The sequence below is a fragment of the Nelumbo lutea genome, chromosome 8 (assembly GCF_056320005.1).
Source record: "Nelumbo lutea isolate HS-2025 chromosome 8, American lotus-T2T, whole genome shotgun sequence".
Classification (NCBI taxonomy): domain Eukaryota; kingdom Viridiplantae; phylum Streptophyta; class Magnoliopsida; order Proteales; family Nelumbonaceae; genus Nelumbo; species Nelumbo lutea.
The window spans coordinates 5,367,415-5,388,596 of NC_142691.1; the positions used below are offsets into that span (position 1 = coordinate 5,367,415).

General features: G+C 36.5%; 2 protein-coding genes and 1 non-coding gene across 14 annotated transcripts; all 3 read right to left on the reverse strand.

Annotated features, from left to right (window-relative positions):
- Positions 1–2,680: 2,680 nt before the first annotated feature.
- LOC148842336 (NDR1/HIN1-like protein 6) lies at positions 2,681–4,633 on the reverse strand. The gene has a single exon (XM_088959872.1). The coding sequence runs from the start codon at positions 3,877–3,879 to the stop codon at positions 3,091–3,093; it is 789 nt and encodes a 262-aa protein (XP_088815998.1). The 5' UTR covers positions 3,880–4,633; the 3' UTR covers positions 2,681–3,090.
- A 5,863-nt stretch (positions 4,634–10,496) lies between these two features.
- On the reverse strand, positions 10,497–20,037 carry LOC148842337 (uncharacterized). Of its 12 annotated transcripts, XR_016103390.1 has the most exons (9): positions 19,105–19,987; positions 18,887–18,986; positions 18,668–18,788; positions 18,415–18,536; positions 18,166–18,287; positions 11,870–12,029; positions 11,575–11,667; positions 11,147–11,322; positions 10,497–11,038 (listed from the first exon to the last, which is right to left on the reverse strand). XR_016103390.1 is itself a non-coding variant. In XM_088958517.1 (7 exons), exons 1-7 carry the CDS (start codon positions 19,253–19,255, stop codon positions 11,649–11,651), a joined length of 795 nt encoding a protein of 264 aa, XP_088814643.1. In that variant the 5' UTR covers positions 19,256–20,037; the 3' UTR covers positions 10,497–11,648. The 12 variants fall into 12 exon arrangements, 4 of the variants coding, with proteins under 4 accessions (XP_088814643.1, XP_088814640.1, XP_088814642.1 ...); XR_016103386.1 differs by lacking the exon at positions 11,147–11,322 and having other exon boundaries at positions 19,105–19,983; XR_016103385.1 differs by having other exon boundaries at positions 10,497–11,322; positions 19,105–19,983.
- A 102-nt stretch (positions 20,038–20,139) lies between these two features.
- Positions 20,140–20,213, reverse strand: TRNAV-CAC (transfer RNA valine (anticodon CAC)). Its single transcript has one exon. It is a non-coding gene; the product is annotated as a tRNA-Val (tRNA).
- Positions 20,214–21,182: the final 969 nt, after the last annotated feature.

Sequence of the window (21,182 nt, forward strand, 5' to 3'; positions counted from 1 at the left end):
TGTGAACTATATTTGCATTCATGAACCAAAAAATAGATAAATATGTAATGTACATATTTGCGTTTGCATTGCAACCAAAACACAACCTAAGATACAAATTTATTGTTATAAATCCCAAAAGGACAAGTATTTCATTCATCAGCCTTGGCTAAGTGGAGATCAGACCAGAAAAATTAATATGAAAACTGAAAATAGTTAGTTAGAACCTATAGAGTAGAGGTGTATGTAAGGGAGGGACCAATCAATCCCAAAGGTTGGCTAGCTATGCTTAGAGAATAGATATGCTCAGTCAGGGTTGGACAATACCTGGTTAGCTGTTGCGTGCAGATATTAGGGTCTGTTTGGTTTATAATCAAAATTAAAATTGAAATTCTTTGGAATGGCCTATTCCTAATCTTTTTGGTTCACATAAGAATAGAAATGGAAATTGAAATCAGCAACAATAAGATTTCATTCTAAGGGAAGGGTAAGGAATGACCATTCCTCAAATGAGAGAATGCCATTCCAGCAGAAATAAGGATTATAATTCTGCCAAACCAAACAATTAAAATCAAAATTCATTCCGATTCTAATTCCAAACCTCTATTCCTGTAAACCAAACGGGAACCTAATTTTATCCTTCAAGCACGGAATGATATGTTAAGTTCACATATGTATATATTAACAAGTGGCGTGAAGGAGATGGAAATGGAATTTATCATGAAAAGTCATCAGTGAATACACTGTCCTTGTCGGTCGATTAGTCAATGCTATTATTTCTATTAAATATAATCCCCATCAATTCTCCTCTCTCTCTCTCTCAATTCGAACCTACAAAAATAGCAGGAACAATAGCAAATTTCAAAGCGTCTCTCCTTCTCTCTCTCGCACAGTCACACGTATCAGATGGGGTATCGGGATTCTTCAGAATGTCGGTACCACCCTAAGCATTGCACGTAAACGTGTTTACAATTACAATTATAGCATCTCGCCCCTCTCTAAAATCCACCACCCATTTGACCCTTGTTTCAAATTAGTAAAACTAAAAGTAAATAAAGGCGATTGCAATGAAAATTGAATGGATTGACCCTGACCCACCACCCATTTGTTTTATTGACTCATAATATTCTGGCAGATGCTTCCAATATTTACACTGGATTACACTTGTCTTTTCTTTCTTTTTTATTTATTTGTTAAAAAAAAAATAGAAAGAGTGACTGTTTAGCATTCCCCCAGATTTCTTAGCCCAGTTTAAGTGCCAATTTAAAATTAATTTCAATATTTAGGATATGATATTTTGAATAATTGTAGGTTTATAATAGAATTTAGAATTTTTTTCTTTTTTGTTTCTTTATTTAAAGAAAAAGAAAAGAAAAAAAAAATTATTTACCATGTTTCATCCTCAGCCTCCGTGCAAAATAAACAACGTATATGTAAGTCTTACCAGCGGGCGCCGACCTTGTCTGAATGAATCGATCAATCGAATGGGCGGCCCCATATCTCACTATCTCAATTCAGGGACCATTCACGGTGACGATAAAGTCGATAATCAGCCCTGATTACATGGCTCTTCGTCACGAATGGGAATCAACAATTCAATACACAAACAGAACAGAAGACTCTTCTATTCTATTCCTTTCTTCCTTCTTGGTGCTTGCATGATTTCTATTGGTTGGAGCCTCAAACTGGAAGTGGAGACATTATTATTAGATTTATTAGTACTATGGACGGTGGTAGGCTGCTGGTATCTGGTAGCTCTCACAACTTCATTCTTTATACTTGGCATCTGTTCCAAACAACGGGCTACGTAACCAAACAACGCCAGTGATCCATTGCCGTATTCTTCACTCTGTTGATTGACATTAACGTACCGGTTGTACACGCCTTTGTTTGTAGCGGGTCCGGAGTGGTGTACTGTACTAACCAGCCATACTTCTGACTTCCAGATCTTGCTTTTTTCAGACATACGTGACCCCAAAAGCCCCGATTCAACTTGGACACCCGAACCAGAATTCGTACTCGAAACTTCGAAGTTTCAAGTAAATAAGATAATGTGTTAAATTAAATACTCAATAGTCTTTATCTCTCTCTCTCTCTCTCTCTCTCAAGTCCAAGTCTAAACAACTATTTTCCGATGACTTGTTTAATTAAAAAAGTGAAAAAAAAAAAAAAAAAACTCCACCGACACACCCATACGCAATTTTAATGAATAAACAATAATGGAATAAATACTGATAATAGCTGTTTGTTACAGGGCAGGGCTTTTTGCACATTGAGTTGCTCCAAGAGCTGTCTGTGTGCCTGATAACGTGAACCATGAAGCATAACAATAACAAAGAGTTCCTTTTTACCTTTTTCCTCTCTTTTATTAATTAGGGCTCAGGAAAGAAAAAGCAATGCAACAAATCATGAAAGAACCAGAAACCAATCGAGCCATGAAAGTGGACGAGTGGGCCCGCCCTCTTATTCAATCAAACGAGAGAGTAATTAATCATTTGATCTCATTTCCCCTTATCTGGGTCCCCTCCCCTCCCTCTCTGTCTCGGTCAGTCCCCAAAAAAGATCTTTCAAGTCTCAACAGAATGATAGATTCCATTTCCATTCCACCCCTTCTTCTGACGTCTCCTTCATAATCATCACCATGTAAGAAGCATCTCAAATCCCATCATATTTTGAGAGGAGAAGATGAGAAAGACAAATATATTGAAAGAGTATTTATCTATCTACATTTGCAGAGAAATTTTCTCAGTGTTATTACATTGCATTGAGAAATTACATGAACAAGAAAAAGAAAATCAAACCAAATCACTTACAAGGACAACAACAATGGCCAAGGCAAACCATGAAAAACCCCCCAAAAAAACAAATTTAAAAAAGCAAAAATAAAAAAACTAAACTAATAAATATTTATATATAAACTTTTCTTTACTTTCTCTCTCTCTCTCTCTCCCTATCTCTGTAGTGCTGACAAACTCATCCACAAACTATCAACATTTGCAAACCAGCATATTTATCATCATCCAAACAAAAATTAAAAATGAAAACACTTCAACTCAATAACAACGAAACCGAAGAAGAAATTAAAAAGAATATTGCTAAAAATTGAGCATCCTAGAAGGTCCATTTCCAGATCTTGAATCGAAGATCGACCTTACATTTGGGATCTGACGACGGAGACAGTGAGGACGGAGTCTTCCCCTTGGGAGCAGCAACATCAATTCCATCGCATGTAACTCTAATTCCAACCTTCTTAGTCTTGAGGCTTCCCATCTTCACTTTGACTTTCGTCTCCAACTGAATTTCCAACGGTAACCCGTTCTTCCTCTTCAGATCTGACTTGAGCGAAGTGGCGGACGCCGCATCCAGATCTGCGGCTCCAGTGGATGATACTGAGGTTTTCAGCGTGGTGGTGTTCTTAGTGCCATGAGTGAAGGACGGGAAGGATCCGTTTCCTACATCGACGCCGCTGGAGCTCACAGTGACGGTAATGGGATCGTATAAGAAGACGATCTTCTTGTTGGGGTTTCGAGTTGAAATGGCGAGATCCAGTTGGGAATTAAGGTGAGAAGTAGTGTCTTTGGAGGTGGTGAGGTTGAACCGGGAGATCCGGAGGGTGGAGACAGAGAAAGTGGGGTGCTGAGGATGGTAGAGGAGCCATACAAGTCCGGCGGCAATGGCGGCTAGGAAGACTAGAGCGATGATGAGAAGCGTACTCCAAAGGCAACAGAGACAGCAACAGCTACGGCGGTGGCGCCGTGATTTGGGCTGAGGACGGTAGACGGGGCGAGTAGCACCGTAGAGCTGAGCTTTGGTGGCGGGGAAGCTCGGGTTGCCGTTTCCGTTGAGCGTCTGGGGAGGGTTGGAGTTGGGCTTGGAAGCAGGGTAGATCCTGTCAGTCATGTTTTGTTAATTGAGGGGTTGTGCTGCTTTTCTCCTTTGTAGGTTGGAGAGTGAATTAAACCCAGAGGCAGAGAGATGGATAGAGAGTGTTGTGTGTGAGAACGGAGAACCTCTGGTGAAGGTGTTAAGGAGGTAAGACTGGAGAGACGGGGAAGAAAGGTGAGACTTGAGAGTGAATAATAAAAAAGAAAAGAGAAAATAACCCTCCACCAAGAAGGCCAAGGCGCAGGAGAGATGTTTCCAGTTCACCAAATTTCAGATTTAAAGATACTGGGTTTGGCCCGTTTGGGGGAGAGTGTCTGTATGCATCTGAGTGAGGTATCTCCTCCATCTTTCTTTAGCAGCACAACACATCGCGCGTATCTGTCATAGCAAATGTAAATGTGGCACACGTGTGGGTGGTTTATGAGTCATTGAGTAGATACTAGATAATAGATATAGAGTAGGAGGCCTATCATGGTCATCGGATGCGGATGGGGAGGCCTATCAAGCAAATTAACGATCAATAATCTCAATCGGCCGGATTACTTGGGTAAGGTAAGGTTAGGTCGGATGCGGATGGGAGGCCTATCAAGCAAATTAACAATCAATAATCTCAATCGGCCGGATTACTTGGGTAAGGTAAGGTTAGGTCGGTGGAGAAGAACCGAAGGTTCACTTTCACTCGCGAGTAGAATTGGGACTTGGGAGAGCACGTGGACATCCTTATTCCCTAGTGCCTTATGCGTGTAACTGAGTAGTAAATTTATTTTTCCTTTAATTTACTGCTTATGCCTTGTGCGTGAAATGAGAGAGAGATATCTGGCTTCACTCAATCTGGTCGGCCGCTTGCTTCGCTTCGGTCTGGCAACAGTGTCCTACTCAGCAAATCTCGTCTATAGTATATGCCAATTATACACGAGTTTGTTCTGTTTGTATAGTGTATTAAAGGGGTATATTTATTTATCGACTTTTCTCCTTTTACTTTGTTTTTTAGTTTCTGCATAACTGTAAAAATTTATTCGCTTTTTCATGAAATAAATATATTTCAGGCTCAGCTACCTTCCTAATTATTTAATTTAAGTAGAAAAGTAATAAATAAGCATTAAGAAAGTAAGAAGTAGCTAACTAACAACGCATGTACGAGGGAAGGGAGCCAAGCCATTAGCCATGCCAATTTTTAGTTTCTACGATGCTTTATTGGTACATGAACATTAAGCAGGATGCAGGAGCAGACCAACCGGCCCAACCAGTTAACTTTTGAGAAATGGTGGTTTGGTTTGGATGGTGACGTGGTAACTCTTCCAGTTCCATGATTATTCAGTGCTTCTGCCGCACTCCAACGTACTGTTGAGTTCTTGGAATTGGGATCTATTTCTCACATCGCTTCACTCACATTCCATGGTGTCTGGTGTATGGTATACGGGAGATGTTCCCAGTTATTTGTAACTGGAACATGACTCGAATTTTTGAGTTCAGCGATCCCAATTGATGAATTACTATCGTCAAACCCAAACCCAATGTCTATTGGTAGAAGTGCGCTTTCTCGGGGTGCCACGATGGGCCCGCAATTGATTTTGTGTCGTCCAAACTCAGACTCCAAAGGACTCTGGATTTTCTGCCCATCACGACAACTCTCTTCACGCCTACTCACAATACATTATCCCTCAATGAATGAGAACATCTCCCCCTGCCAAACCATAAGATATTCTTTATGTATAACTGCGATTAAGGTGGACAGATCTCTCGTAGAATCAAACTCGGAACACACAGATGATGGATATATTTCTATAGTAAGTAAAAACTAGTTACATCAACAACAATACAAGGCGTCAAAATTGAATTCCTTCAAACTACAAATTTGCAACAATGTAGATGGCTGACTTTTGGCACAAGCAAAGTGAAGTGGTGAAATCAAATGTGAAGCAAGCAGTTTGTGTACACCGGCCGACATGTGGCAGCTTTACAACAAATACACCCGGCACGGCAGACCTTTGTAAAGAAGGACCCGCATCATTATAGATTTATAGGTATAGCCAGTTAGCCAGTAGCCACTAGCCACGTCCCTCGTCGGGGGTGGAGAAGCATAACCAGGACGCTGATTCATTCAAGTCATCATCATAACACACTTTTACAAAGTTTTCATTCCATTTGTGGGGTCCGCTGCATCTGCTTGCTCTTGTTCGAAAACTACAATTTTAGCGGGCAATGAATTCCAGGGAAACAAACACATGTAGATACGACCTCATCCAAATAGTACAACACTATACAATTTTAACCATATTTCATTTGAATGCACTAAAATTTATTTCTTTCTTATACATTATAAAACACAAAAACATTATTAATAAGTTTAGTAGTTAGGCTCATCAAGTAAAATTTTTAGGCAACTGCCTTTCCACATAGAGTCAAGTTTGGGATTAAAAATTTTGATTAAAAATCTTTGTACCATTTGACCTCAGCTCAATTAACAATTAAGCCAATGGGTTAGATCATTTGATCTAAAAACCATTTAGGCAATCAGTTCCATTTCATCTCTAGTCCAATCTTTGACTGACTTGATCAACACAGCAATCCACTGGTCTGGAAGTCAAATTATTGACCCATCCGACCCAGACATTCTTTTTTAACTTTTTTATTTTTTAAGTTGGAACAAACCATCCGTTTGAATCTGATGATCAAACCACTGACCCAGAAACCAGTGGCCAAAGCGGTTCTGGTTTCAGGCCAACTTTTAAAACCTTAGGATTTTTGGATTAATTAACTGCAAGTCTGAAACCGAAATTGTTTAGTGGACTCTCTCTCTCTCTCCTGATTATTGAAAGAGGAGCAACCCATTGCCAGTTGTCCACCTCCACCTCTAATACTGCAACTACCAATGAGAGGTCTTTTATATTGTCGTTTCTTCTTCACTTGACATTTAAGATTCAAGGGCCAGCTATCAATAAGATCCCCCCCCCCCAAAAAAAAAAATAAAATAAAATAAAATCTATAACAGATATCTATACTATACTTACTACTATAAAAAGTACCAATAGCTTTTAAAAATTTCTGGAATTTTAGTTGCACAAATTTTGCTCCTTTATCTTAATGTTTTCAGATATGAATTTGAGGACAAATTTGATATTTTGTCTATTGTTTTAAATGAATTGTAACTGACATTTCATGGAGTGATTAGTTGGATATATTTATCTATCTTTTAGTTAATAATGAATTGCAACTGAAATTTAATGGAGTTTTAGCTAGATGTAATTCTCTCTTTTAATTAAGGGAAATCGTCTAAAACTCACCATGAAATACACTAGCGAATATTAATATATTACCATTTTAACCTTCATAGAAAAATATAAAATATATACAAAATAAATTAATGGCTGTTAATATATTACCATTTTAATATTTAGACATGAAAAAAGGAAATGTTCGAAAAAATATTTGCAAATATAAAATACATAAAAGCATAGAAATTACAAAAAAAATATATAAAAAAATATAGAAATTGCAAACAAAATAAAAAAAAATATTTTCAAATTATAGAAACTATAGAAATTGAAAAACAAAATCAGAAAATAAAAAAAAAATAAAAGTTATAGAAAACACAGAAATTGTAAATAAATAACAAAAGTACAGGAAAACTCACCATTTAAGGGTAATTTGGTCATGAAAATTATTATTTATGCTGACATGGACACCTCTGTTAAGAAGCATTAATGGTGCACTAACGGAAGGTGAGTCTTGGAAAATAAAAACTTATTGACATGGTGAGTTTCAGACATTTTGAAAAGTTGTGGTGAGTTTAACAATTACCCTTTAATTAATATTGAACAAAATATTTGTTATTTTGATTATCTTTAAAAGTATGTCCAATTGTCACTATTTAATGATTTTAAAATGTGAATTTTGAATGTGGCTCCACAATTTTGATTATGGCTTTTGACAAGGTTTTAAAAATTGACCCTGAAACAGAACCACTTTGACTATTGGTTTATAGGTTAGTGGTTCATCCATTTGGGTCGAATGGTTTGACCCGCAACATTACAGTTTTGAGAAACAAACCCTGTAAAGATTCATGTTCTAATTTATAATTTTCGTTCCTATCATTCCATTAAAATCAACGTTTAAAACTTAAAAGCCTATGTTAATAAAAGGTCTGATGTGAGAGGTGATAAAGAGAAAGTGTGTCAAAATAGCACAATAGAATAGAGAGAGGGAGAGAGACGTTAATTGACCAAAAATGCACAAACCACTACCTGGTTTGACTGTTCAAGTCAGCAGTTTTTTGACAAAGCCAACAATTTTTTCATAAAAAATGGTCCAACCCAAAATTGGACCTAGAACTATGACTGGTTCCTAGGTCGAATGATCAGATCGTCCAATCCGGCCTAGTTATTAAAACAATGGTTTTTAGGTTTATCTTTTCCATTGGTTTATAAGTAGTTTTTGCCCAATCTCAAAATGTTTGATAGGGTCTCATCCGAAATATCCATTTCAAAGATTATGAGCATCCCATATTTGGGTGCTCTAATTATTCAAGGTGTAATTGATAAGAAGGCTCTGAATAACATCACAACTAAAGTTAATAAGAAAAGTTAGGGTTGGAGATTGAAAACTCTTTTTAAATATGAAAGAGTTATCTTTATCAAATAGTTTTTGAAAGTGGTTCTTCTATTTATATGAAACCAATTGGCTAGTTGGCAAGGTTTCTTGGTGGTTGTAGATAAGGGACTTGGAATCAAATCCCACCTACCCTTGAGTTGGAGGGTTATGGGTTTAGGGGATGGCCACCTTTGTTGTGTAGCCCCATGGAGCCAAAAATAAATAAAAAAGAAAAAAGAAAGTGTAACTCCTCCATTTCAAATGCTGTTAAAATGAACATACCCTCAAAAAGATTGACAAAATTCAAAGTCAATTCTTTTGAGGCCCAAGAGAAGGTAAGAGAGCAATTATAGGACAAGTTAGAAAAGGCTTTACAAATTATTGACTTTTATTTTTGGGAAAATCATTAAGAAACCCCTAAGTTTCTAAAAAATCTATAAGAAGTATTTTTCCGCTTTGTGTTGATGCTTTCGTATTTGAATTTGAAGAAAAATCAAGTATTTTGTTGATTGTTCAAAATGAAATCAAAATAGGACAAATTAAGCCTTCCATTGTTAACTTCTTGCTGAATTGTATAGGTGGATATAAATGGAATTCTTTTATGCATCTTAAATAACTACACATGTTTTTTTTTTTTTTGATAACTCACAATGTGTCTAAATAGACATCCATAAATCATAGAACTTAATGAATTATAATTAAAATTGCATGTTGATTTGTTGATGAATTACAATTTACTTGGAATCTATAAGTAGTGGCAATAGATTTCTAAGGTTTTAGAATTTTTCTCGACTTAAAACAACTCTCTCTCTCTCTCTCTCTCTCTCTCTTTTTCTCTACTATGAAGATATAAATTGTAAATTGAATACTATTTTTTATTTCATTCCATTCTCTCTCATTAAGTCTCATATTTAAGGTTAACTTCCATTCTATCCCATCAAATCATATGTTTAATGTATTTTTGTTTCTCAACATTAAATGTTACTAATTAAATTCATGAATAACAATTTTGAGAATTTAAAAACTTGGACATTGAAAATCAACTTGAAAACAAAACTGGTTTTTAAGTATGACAAATAAGAAAAATCATTTTCATGTCTGTTAAATGATGGAAACGGAATACAAAAATTATGAAAAGAGAAAATTAATGTCTATTCCATCACCCTACTAAACAAATCAAATGATTCAATGATTTAATTAACTAGGTCACTGTATTGTGGACAAATCAATGGTTTTTTACAAACAAACAATTTGGTGGAAAATGAACATAAAAAATCAAGTAACAATTCAATTAGTTTAGTCGGTCTCTAGGCAAACAATGGTTCAATTAGCACAATAAATTGAAAATATTAATATAAGCTATAGAGTAAGAAGATTTGATATAAATTTTTAGGTTGAAGGTCAATAAATCACCAATATATATACAATTATTGTTATTATCATTTGAAATTTCTACGTGCAAAGCAGTACAAATTTACTAATATTTTATAAAATTTGTCTACTTCCTTATCTCTCAAGCCTCAATACAAAAACCAAGAATGTTATGTATGCTATTTGCATCCTCAATTACAACGCATCTTCTCTTCTGCTCTTCTCTTCACATGCACATTTCTGGGTTATCAGAAAAAGAGAGCATGGCATAATGCAATTATGCATGACTGCATAATGACATACTACCACAAATGTGGGGGCATGTGATGATGTGGATTCATCTCCATTTCTTCCATACATAACATATGTTGTCTCGTTCCACAACAACTTGTTTTGTCATTTACGATTAGTCTTCCGACAAGAATCCATTTTTAAGACGCTGGGAATGCATATGAAGTTCAAACATCAAAGCTAGTTGCAGTTGAATGTTAACAGGTTGAGGTTGCATTCAACGAGGGCATGAGAATGGGCCAACAACATCTTACATCATCATCATAATTGAACTCAACAACCCAATGATACAGACACTTCACCCCTAGAAAACCTTCCTTTAAATATATATATATATATATATATATAATAAAAAAAAACAATGACTCAGTTGACTAATATACGATAAAACCATTATTAATTAATAATCAATCAAGTATTATTTAATGCAGCAGTGACGCCATAACCTGAGAGTGCTTTAAAATACTAAATATGCCATTGTCAATTTGTCAGCTGGAGCTCATATTATCATATGGTCTCGCATCCCTGGGCCTCTTGAATCAGTGACTTTGTCCTACTGGTATTAACTTTTTCTTTCTCTTTAGCCACAGCTAAATCATACATCCCCCCAGGAATCAAAACATCTATCTTTTTCATGTATTGATTGGTTTGACAAAAGTGCTCCATTAGTATGGAATGAAAAGGGAAAATATATATAAACAAGCAGAGCAGATATATGTCACAATGACGCAGATAGCGGTATTCTGAAGGCAGCAAGCACCAAGCAGTCCATATATCTTGTCAAAGTTGGATAGAAATATCCGTTCCTGTTTTACCTCCAGCATTGGCCTAGCATGTGTTTCACTTCTCTTTTGGCTATCCATGGGTATGCCCTCAGTCTCCTCTCACTGGTCTTCATGGGCGTTCTTTAAGTCCACCCAACCTGTCATGCATTCCATTACACCATGTCAGAAAGAGGAGATACCCTTCAATTCTAAGATCAATGCAACTGAAGAGGCACCCTGCCAAGTCTCTAATGGAGAAACCTCACCAGAATGGAACAAAAAACTGATATTTCATTGGTCAGAATAATATTTGATAGAGATAAAAATCTTCAACTCATGAATGAACAGTTGTTATCCATGCCTCTGACCCCCAAATTATTTTAACACCTTCTGTATTAACCTTCAAATCAGTAATGTCCAACTGGTAAAGGCAAAAGCTTTCCTGAAGGTAGCAATGCGGATAAGCTAGACACAGAACTTAAACAGGCAAAATCACCATAACATAAGTATATCACTTTTACACGCACAAAAATGAAATAAAGACTTGACTTCTCCAAAGGAACCCTTTCCTTTTGGATAGACATCAATCACTTGCAGAAGTTGCAGATTGTAATCTAAGATGATTGAAATAGTCAACGACTCCTTCAACTAGGAAGGAGATTTGCACAATTGCACTTACGACTGTATTACTCACACTGCCATCTGATAATAAAGAATGTACATGAGGCACCATCTTGTCAAACATCATGGTGAATCTTGATAGCATCTTTACTTGTTAAGTCTCCATCTGATAGCATCATAGAGATTTAGCCTCAGTTGCTCTACCTAGTATAAAGGCTTTGTTCTACATTAATTGATATGACCAACCAGAACAGAATAAATCCAGCAAAGCAATTGCACATGTAAGAAGCAGGAAATATCCATATATAGTTTTAAGGTTGTAGATATGCACAACAAGATACAGTATAGCCTGTTTACAACTCCAATACCTTGTAATTTTGATGTTTCTGTGCATAAGCATCACAGAGAGCAAAACAGGAACCATAACTAAACATAAATGCTCCAAGGAGTGCCCACTGATGATGTAATGGTTTGTTCTGTAAATCTTTCTGTCAGCAAGGGCTTCAAATTCTGCCAGAAGGTAAACCCCTGTACCACATGGTTTGCAGATGTTAAAGGGAAAAAACAATTTCACTGGTAGGTTATGTGCAATGTAGTTGCAAGTTGCAACATAGTAAACCTCAAAATTTCCTGAACCATATTAGTATCCAGCTGTGCATAAATAATTTGCCAAGGGAGAGGTTCATAACATGCTCATTATGCATATATAAATATAGAGATACAGGACACTACACATTGTACAATTCCAAGAACAACTTGTGAGGTAACAAAATCAGGGGCATGCAAATACTTCCAACCCCTATTGATGTTAAAGGTACCATCCATATGTTGTAAATGGTAAAATTTGCACCAAGTTAGAAACTTGTTCATTTTACTGTAAAACTCGGCTGATAATAAATACATCTTGTAACTGTAGCAGTTTCACCTGAAGAAAAGTGAAGGAAATTCATAGGACAACCTCCTTTCCTTTCTTGAACAGGAAAGACAAGGTGTATAGAAGAGATGGTGATGTCTCCCCAACTTCTTTTTCTTCTTTTATAATAAAGAATCACCAAAGTTGGTCTTTTTCATGGAATTCCTTTAAATTTAAATTAATTAAGCACTACATAATAAAAATAGGCTACAAATATTACATGTATATATATATATATATATAATATTGTGAATGTTATATAAACACTCATAATTTAATTATTTAAGCACTCTATAATAAGATAGTCATGTCATATAACAAATCATAGATATGGTATTTATATACAGCTTATATAATATGGGAATCAATCTGCCAGTTGGCTCACTATATTTTCGGAATATCATGTCTTTAAACAACCAGGAATCTTCCACCTAGCAATATAGTTTTGGCTCTAAAGGGGCCACACATATTTATCCCACAGCCCACTACTTACGGGTAATTTGCAGCTTGCAGACAAAAGAAGAGCTTTGTTTTTAATTAAAAAATATCAAATATCTTGGGTGATTCATATTATATAATAGGGTAAATCTATGATGCTGGAAAGGTATGACACCGGTGAATTTTGATGAATACCACCTGATTGGTTACCACTTTTATGATACCAATTGATTGGTTATAAGTTTTTTATGTATCATGCCTTTCCGGTATCATAATCAGACCCCATCTTTCTAAGCAGGATTCAGGAACTTGAATAAAAATTGGCTACGGGGCTGATATGGACTTTGAAATGAAAATGTGACAAAAACCAGACAGTCCCTTATGCCATGTACAGTCTCAAATCAGCCACAGGATTCCTCCACATGACAGAAATTGATGGGGTCATCAAGGAAGAGCTAATATTTAAATATCTAATAAGATATAGAAAATGTCTTGAGATGTTGTTAGTAAATATATTACAGAGTATCATTTATAATCATTGGAAAAAAAGTTGGTTCTTCAAAAATATATTAAGAATAATAGGAGTTAAGTACTTGGGCATATTAATTGTAAGGGAGACAATTTAGGTACGCAACTGATATTAGAAACAATACATTGGAAAAAAATAGTTCCCCGTGTATAGTATATCCCTATGAGCATTCCTCCATGGACAATGGATTAGCAAGATCTTTGGCACCATCAAGTGATTTGTGGGAAAAGAGAATGTGGAACCTAGAATATCCAAAGTATTAGGAACCACTGAAGTAACAGTTAATTATTTTTGTTTAATAACGCAACAAGATCAAATTGACGGAACACCTGCTTCCCAGGACACATCTCCCAATCGATCACAATCTCCCAAATGATCTTCTCTCACATGCTTGTTAAAATTTTCTTTAAGAAATCCGAAAATATGATAGCGATGACTGCCTTCAAAAGCAAGCCATTTTCTTGTCCTACCCCCACCAACCCTAGTCCTAATCAGAGTTAGGTTTGAAGTTCCTACAACTCACTTTCCTCAAAGGTGTTGATCTGTTTTGTTCCACCTAAGATGGCATGCTAACCTCTAAAGAATACATCATTATTACTTGAGTGCCCTTATGATGGAAGCCCATGTGATAGGATTGGATATCATAACCTTAAAAAAAAACAAATCTGAGGACTTACATAGAACATTAACTTACACCAGGAAGCATTAGCCAACCATCCTCAATAAGAACAATCATCATCTTGGTAAAAAATAATCCATGAAAGAAAATATAGGAACGTACATTCTCATGCCCCCCATATTTCTATGAAAAGTAACATAATGATTTTTAAGTAAAAGAAGAACTATAATGAGATTTCTAAAATTGTCCCATGCGTGTATATTATTTTGTTGTGTATCAAGGTAAGCCAACAAGGAAGCAGACATTGTTAAGTTAAAAATAGGGATGTCTGTTATATAGGGAAAGGATTGTCTACTTTACAACTATGTTCATTTTTCTCTTTTGGTCTTCGATCAAACATCTTGGACAATCTCTGTGGCATCCATCTCCTGTATTCTGCCTATCAACAACATCTTGATAATTTAACAAATAATAAAAAGAAAAGGTTTTCCCATTGCTCTCATTTCTTCATTCTCCTTATGTATCACAAAAACATCAGTGTGAAATATTATAAATAAGATAGTCATAAGAAAAGGTTAGGAACCGATAACTCTAAATCGCATGTGCCAATAATGGATTTGACATATTACAGATGGGAGAAAAAGGAATTCAATTAACAGTTGATGGATATTCAAATATGCATATTGCACTAAAGGTGAGAGAGAGAAGCACACGTGGAATATCAATTAAGTGAAAACTTAGGAGATAATAGAACTTTCTTCCTCTATCTTTCAACCTTTACTTTTCCCATTTGAATCTCCAATACTCTGACTTCTAAGCTTCATTCCTATCAAGGACTATTTTAAAGTCATTTCATGAGAACTCCCTGTTGATATTCCCCATGATGTTTCAACACCAACACTAAAGTTGCAAGGAAAGACGTATATTAGGAAAGCAAGCTAGCAATTGTTTTCTTTTTCAATTGAAATGCAACTATTTAAGGAGATAGTCAACATCCTCTCAAATTTCTCCAGTAAGAATCTCTCAATATCCTTCAAATGGTATCCTAGACCCACTCTGCACCAAGATGTGCAAGGTGTGAATTTACAGTAAAAGGTCGAAATGTCCAAAATGGGCATGACACATATTTTGAAGCTTCAATGCAGCATAGCCAAGATCCTACCTTTAAGGTCATTCTCCAACAAAAATAACCAATTAATAACACAAATCACCCCATCTTTTCTTTTCCCTAAAGTAGTTCAAACTCAAAACAGCTAATTAAACCAGAACCTAAGAAACATCTTAAATTCTGAACCACATTTATATGCAGGAGTTATGGAAACCTTAAGCATTTTTTTAATATTAACCTTAATCATTCAAGGATAACATTTTTTATCAGTAACTCATAAAACGATTTTACTAATTTTAAAAGAGCAGAGAAACAAAACATTGTGGAAAACACAGAAGACACCAAATGTTAGGGCTGCAAGTCAGGTCGGTTTGAGATAGGGGTGCAAGTTGGGCGGGTTGGGCCAGGTTTATGGTCAACCCAGGCCCGGCCCTAAAATTTGGGCTTAAGGCCTGAGCCCAGCCCAAGCCCAAGGTCAAGCCCGATTTTCCCAACCCGAGCCCAGCTCGCCCTGTAACTTGATACACTCAGGTTGGGCCCGGGCTGGGCTCGGGTTGGTATGAACTCACTCTAAAATTATACATATATAAATGTATTTATGCATATATATATATATACATATATTTTTGTATGTATGTAAATATGTATGCAACATTTACATATATACACATGAGCTTGAGCCGGGTTCGAGCTAGGCCCAAGCCCGGCCCGAAAAATAAAAAAGCCCGACTTCTTGGGCTCGAGCCCAGCCCATGGGGGCGAGGACCAATAATCCAAGCCCAGCCTGTGTAAAATTCCGGGTTGGGCCAGTTTGGTCTCGGGCTGGGCCCACCAATGTTGCACCCCTAGGTTGAGGCCAACCCTAACTAAATTCCTTCAACCCTAACCCAACCCAACCCAACCTTCTTCCTATCCCTTAAAATCTCGTAAACTTCTTAATCTCAAATTTTAACTCAACTTTCACTACAAATATTAATCCTATGTTTTATTAGTATTTGTTTGTTGATGTTTTTATTGGTTCTTTAAGTACAAAATTAGGGAAAAAAAAGTGTTTGAAATGGTTATAGTTTATTATGCATTATAACTTATAATAGATATTTTATGGGAAGCAAGCTATGGGTAGCAAACAACAAAGAGGAAATAAAGAATAAAATATTCAAAAAACATAAAAAAATGTTATGAAGGTTTTGGTATTTCCAATTAGGATTAAGTGAAGTGATCATCTTAAAAGAAATAAATGATAGTATGTGGTAGGGGCTATACAACTATCATGCATCTAAGCAAATCAATGTATGATATCATATATATAACATATACATGATATGTACTATAGAGTCGGGTTCGAGTTGGGTCGGGTTGCCCAAGGGGTCAACCCTAACCCTAACCCGAGCATCAACACGACAAAACCCAACCCGACTTTTTTGGGTTGGGTTCGGGCCAACCTGGCCCAAGTTGCAGCCTTACCAAGTGTCTAAACCCCTTAAACATATTACAGTTGAACCTAAAACATACTGTCTCTGAGCCCCATGCTTAGCTAGACCATCTGCCAGACTATTGGCAGATCTTTCAATAAACATACCCCTAGAGAGCCATTTGAAACGCCTAAGGACATTTCTTAGATGCCAAGATACTCCCTCTCCCTTCTTTAGCTATTCTACTACTGTTTTGGAGCTGCTGTCAATAATTAATCTTTCAATACCCAAATCTTTGGCTTTCTCAACTCGAAAAGCAGCAGCAAAGAATTCTGCAGATGCCACATCACCTTGCTCAATTGGACCTGAGAAGAAAGCACATGTATTTCCTTCCTCGTCTCTGATTACACCTCCAATTCTGGAGGGGCTAGGATTGCCCACACAACCCCCATCGAGACTCAGCTTTATCCAGCCACTTGATGGAGGTGACCAGTCCACTATTGCTATCTGTCTTCTAGAAGAGGAAGCAGCTATAACCCCCCAAGATCTGAAGAAATCATTGACCTGAAAGTCTGAAAATAGATCCAATGTTTTAACCCAATGAGCCATCCTTAGGGTTATGTTCTCAATCAAGGCTTCCTTATTTCTCTCCTTATCCCCAAATATTCTTGTATTTCTTTCTTCCCAAACTGTCCAAACTACTGCTGCCCTGGTACATCTCCATATAAGCCTGCCTCTTTTATTTGTACAACTGCAATTTGAAGGGCTAAACAATCCTTCCAAGGATTTAATACAGTGTTTCTTTGCCAAAATCAGTGTTACATGGACATCATCACTGGAGACCAGAATCTGATGCATGTCCATGATTCCGAATCAGCAAGAGAAAGAAATAAAACTCATGGACACAACAATACCATATAAAGCGGATACTTGACTTGGTTTCATGCAGACTGTAAAAAGTTAAATCAAAGTACTGGAATTTATATAAGGTTGTTTCTTTTTACCCCTTAATCTTAGACACGTGCATAGTATGTTCTCTTACACTAATCTAAAGAAAAGTATAAACTATTAAAATAATCCATATTTGGTTTAATTTTAACATTATAAGCCTAGAGAAAAAGGTCTATAAGATTACTTTTGTTACTTAATATCATTTTAAAGGAAAATTTGGCATCAATTGTCTATATTAGTTGTTCATTTATGTCGAGTAAGCAAGTAGAAAAAGAAAAATATCACATAAGAGTTTCCTTCAAGAATCCATGGATTGTTGGAGTACATTATGTCTCTAACACCAACGCTTCATCCATTTAGGAGAGTCCATGCAACATTGGCCAAAATTTACATGCTAATATGGATAATAGTGCAAATTCATAAATTCTCAAACCTCAACTAAGCAAAGCCTTATCCCAACACGAGATCTGCTAGTTCAAAAGAATTGGTTACAGAATTCAATTGCAGGAATTGTAAACCCCTAGATTCCTAGCATATGGTTTACACTCAGTAGATAAATGAATATTGCAATTAGTTTATAATCAAAATTCAAATACAAATGCATGTCGTTAAGAAGAGATGGATTCTGCGTAATGGACTAATGGTTAAGAGAAACTCTATGAAGCACGTAGGTAATGCATATCAAGTTTCAAACCTGTCGTCCAAAGCCAATATCTCGAATGAGTATATTTGGGAGGAAAGACAAACGACATAGATGGAATTGCTACGCATGGAATCAATTGGAATAACATGCACAGCCGAAGATCATCGAACATCCTGTAAACAGCTAACATAGCATATTCAACAGAGATCTATGTCATGTATCCTTGGATGGGGTTGTGTAGAGAATAAAATAATATAACAAACTTACACTACTGATCAACAAACAAATTTAGTATTTAACCTTTCATAAGCGATGCTGGCAAGAGCCAGCAAAAGGAGCAAAGACAAGCAAATGATTCCAATCGTTTCCCCCACTCTCTCGATTATACAACAAGAAAAAAGCGAGGCGAATGCAATCATCTTCTGCAACCGACACTCCAAGCTTAGTATGAATACTTGAAATAAGTAAATCAACCAAATCGTCAGGACTCAGGAACCCAATTAAGGAATGCACAAGTATAGAAAACAGAATCAGAAGGAAATCGAGGGCTAACCGGAAGCCGGTCCCATAGAACCCGATTATCATCAGGCTTCAGATGATAATAAGCAGAGCCAAAAGCCATCCCTGCTATTGCAGCATAGAAGAAAGCCCAACCCCAAACCTCCCCTCGCAAACTACATCCGACCCATTTCCACAATCCGAAAAAAGCAATCAGTACCAGAAATGGAACTTGAGAAAGAAAATGGAACTACAAAGTAAAAGACAACGAAACCTTATAGCGGAAAAACTTCCTTGGAGACAGAGGACTAAACCCAGAACTCCGACAACCAAAAATGGGAAATTGGAGATCACGTTCAAGGTATTAGGGACTCCTAAGAAAACCCAAAACATATATTTTCAGAGAAAAAAAAAAAAAAAGGAAGGAGAGGATCAGAATATCAAACAAGAAAACAAGAAAAGGAAAAACTGAGAGATTACGCATTGTGTTACCCAGGAAATTGCGCATATCAGCGAATACGTGTTGCGTGGGAGAATGAGGGATTTTGGGCATGGCCAACATCAAACAGACCCAACATAAGAATGCACCTCCCCACAGACGAGTTCTTTTCCCACAGGGAAGATGATGATCCACCCAGACCATCTCTCTCCTGGTCTTCTTTTTGGTTTGGCTTCTTTTACACTTCCCACTCTTCCCTGCGAAGTGTGAACTGTGTTTATGATTGAATGATGCTTTTTGTTTCTGTTTTGGGTAATCAACGAGTCAGGCTTCGTTTTTCGTTTCGCACGGATCGTGCAAATCCTCTGATCATGTGATTCCGGCACATTCACTCATTCTCGGCAAATTCCGAAAAGCTTTACACGTTTAAACCATCACAAGCCACTTGTTCAACCCTCCTTGCGCATATTTTTTCTCTTTTTAAGTTTTAAGCCCCCTTTTCACGCTGTCTGATTCTAGTAATATAGCGGGAAAAAACGATGATTAATGTTTCTGATAAAAACATTTTATGACTGTTTTAAGTTTTAACTCGAAACAGATCAACTCGGCCAGATAGGAAATTGATGTTTAATATCAAAACACCCGAGTGGCACTGTATCAAGTAGAAACAGCCACAGTACCAACCATCACGTAAGCTGTAAATTGTGATTTTAAGGCATGTATGAAAAGAAATTGTTTCCTAAGCGCTTCACTCAATTCTTCTATCGAAAAAGCAGATCAATATAATAGCGTAGAAGTCACCGGAGAAATCACGCGACCATCCAAGTACCAAACCTTCTTCGGCAACCGACGGTGGAGTTTTTGCCGGCCAAAAGTGGATAGTTTTAGAGCAACCCGATGGAAGCCAACTAGGAACTAGCCAGCGATGTTACAATTACAACTGGTTGTTTACCAACATTTCTCATTCTTTTTTTTTTTTTTTGTTTAAGATTGCTTAAATTGTCGATAACCATTTATTTGTAGCCATTTGTTTGTAGGACTGATAAAAATAAATAAAATAATGAGTTGAGACAGGACCATTAAAAAATTGTCTGAGCCCGGGTTCGAACCGGGGACCTCTAGTGTGTGAGACTAGCGTGATTACCGACTACACCACCCAGACAAATGTTATTTGAAAATTTTTTCAAATTATATTTATTCCATTAAATTAGCGCTTCCATTTTTCGATTCCTCGCCTAATCAGCGTATGTCGCACATTGGGCTTGGACTTTTTCTTTTTAATAGCACGATTTCAGATATCAGCGATTTCCTTTTTTATTTTTAAGCATCTTAAGAAAGAGATTTAAATTAGTCAATGAGTAGTGATCTTTGTCTCTTTTTTTTTCTCTGTCCTTTTGAAGTTATTTCCTTTCATAGCAGGCCCGTTTGTTTGATGGGAATAGGGGTGCAGAACTGGAATCAGAATTCCATTTTCATTTATGGTGGAATGTCATTCTCTCAATTTTCTTTAGAAATGAAATGTCATTCCAATTGATTTTAATTTCCACTTGAACCAAACAAATTATGGGAATAGACCATTTTGATTTCAATTCTAATAGATTTTCATTCCAAATTCAATTTTGATTGTAAAGAAAATGGACGCTTGAACATGATAGAGCTTATTATTAGCTAAGTTATGAGCTGCGTCATTACAACATTGTAAAAGTAGGGTGACAAAAAGGAAAGAAGATGTGTCAAAGGCTGAAGAGCTTGTAGAGGTGATGGTTTTGTAATTGGGATAACTTCCAAGAAGAGTCATGTATAAGGTATGAGTTGTGGGTTCAGTCATTTTGCTCTCTAAATGCAAGTGATGAGAGAATAGGTGTTTGTGTGACGTGTAGTTTATTGGTGGTGTGAAGTAAAATTATCAGCCACATAGCCCGTAAAACAGCCATCAAGTTAAGCTAAGCTAATCTGTTGTCATGAAATAGGTGAACTCAGATTTACTGACCATAAAAACATTGGCCACATAAGACAGGAAACATTATGGACGTAATATATTTGTGTCTAGATATGCAGACCACAATGCATTATCATCCAAACTCTCTTAACTAGAGTTTCTCTTCACATCACACTAACTCTTCTTCACATC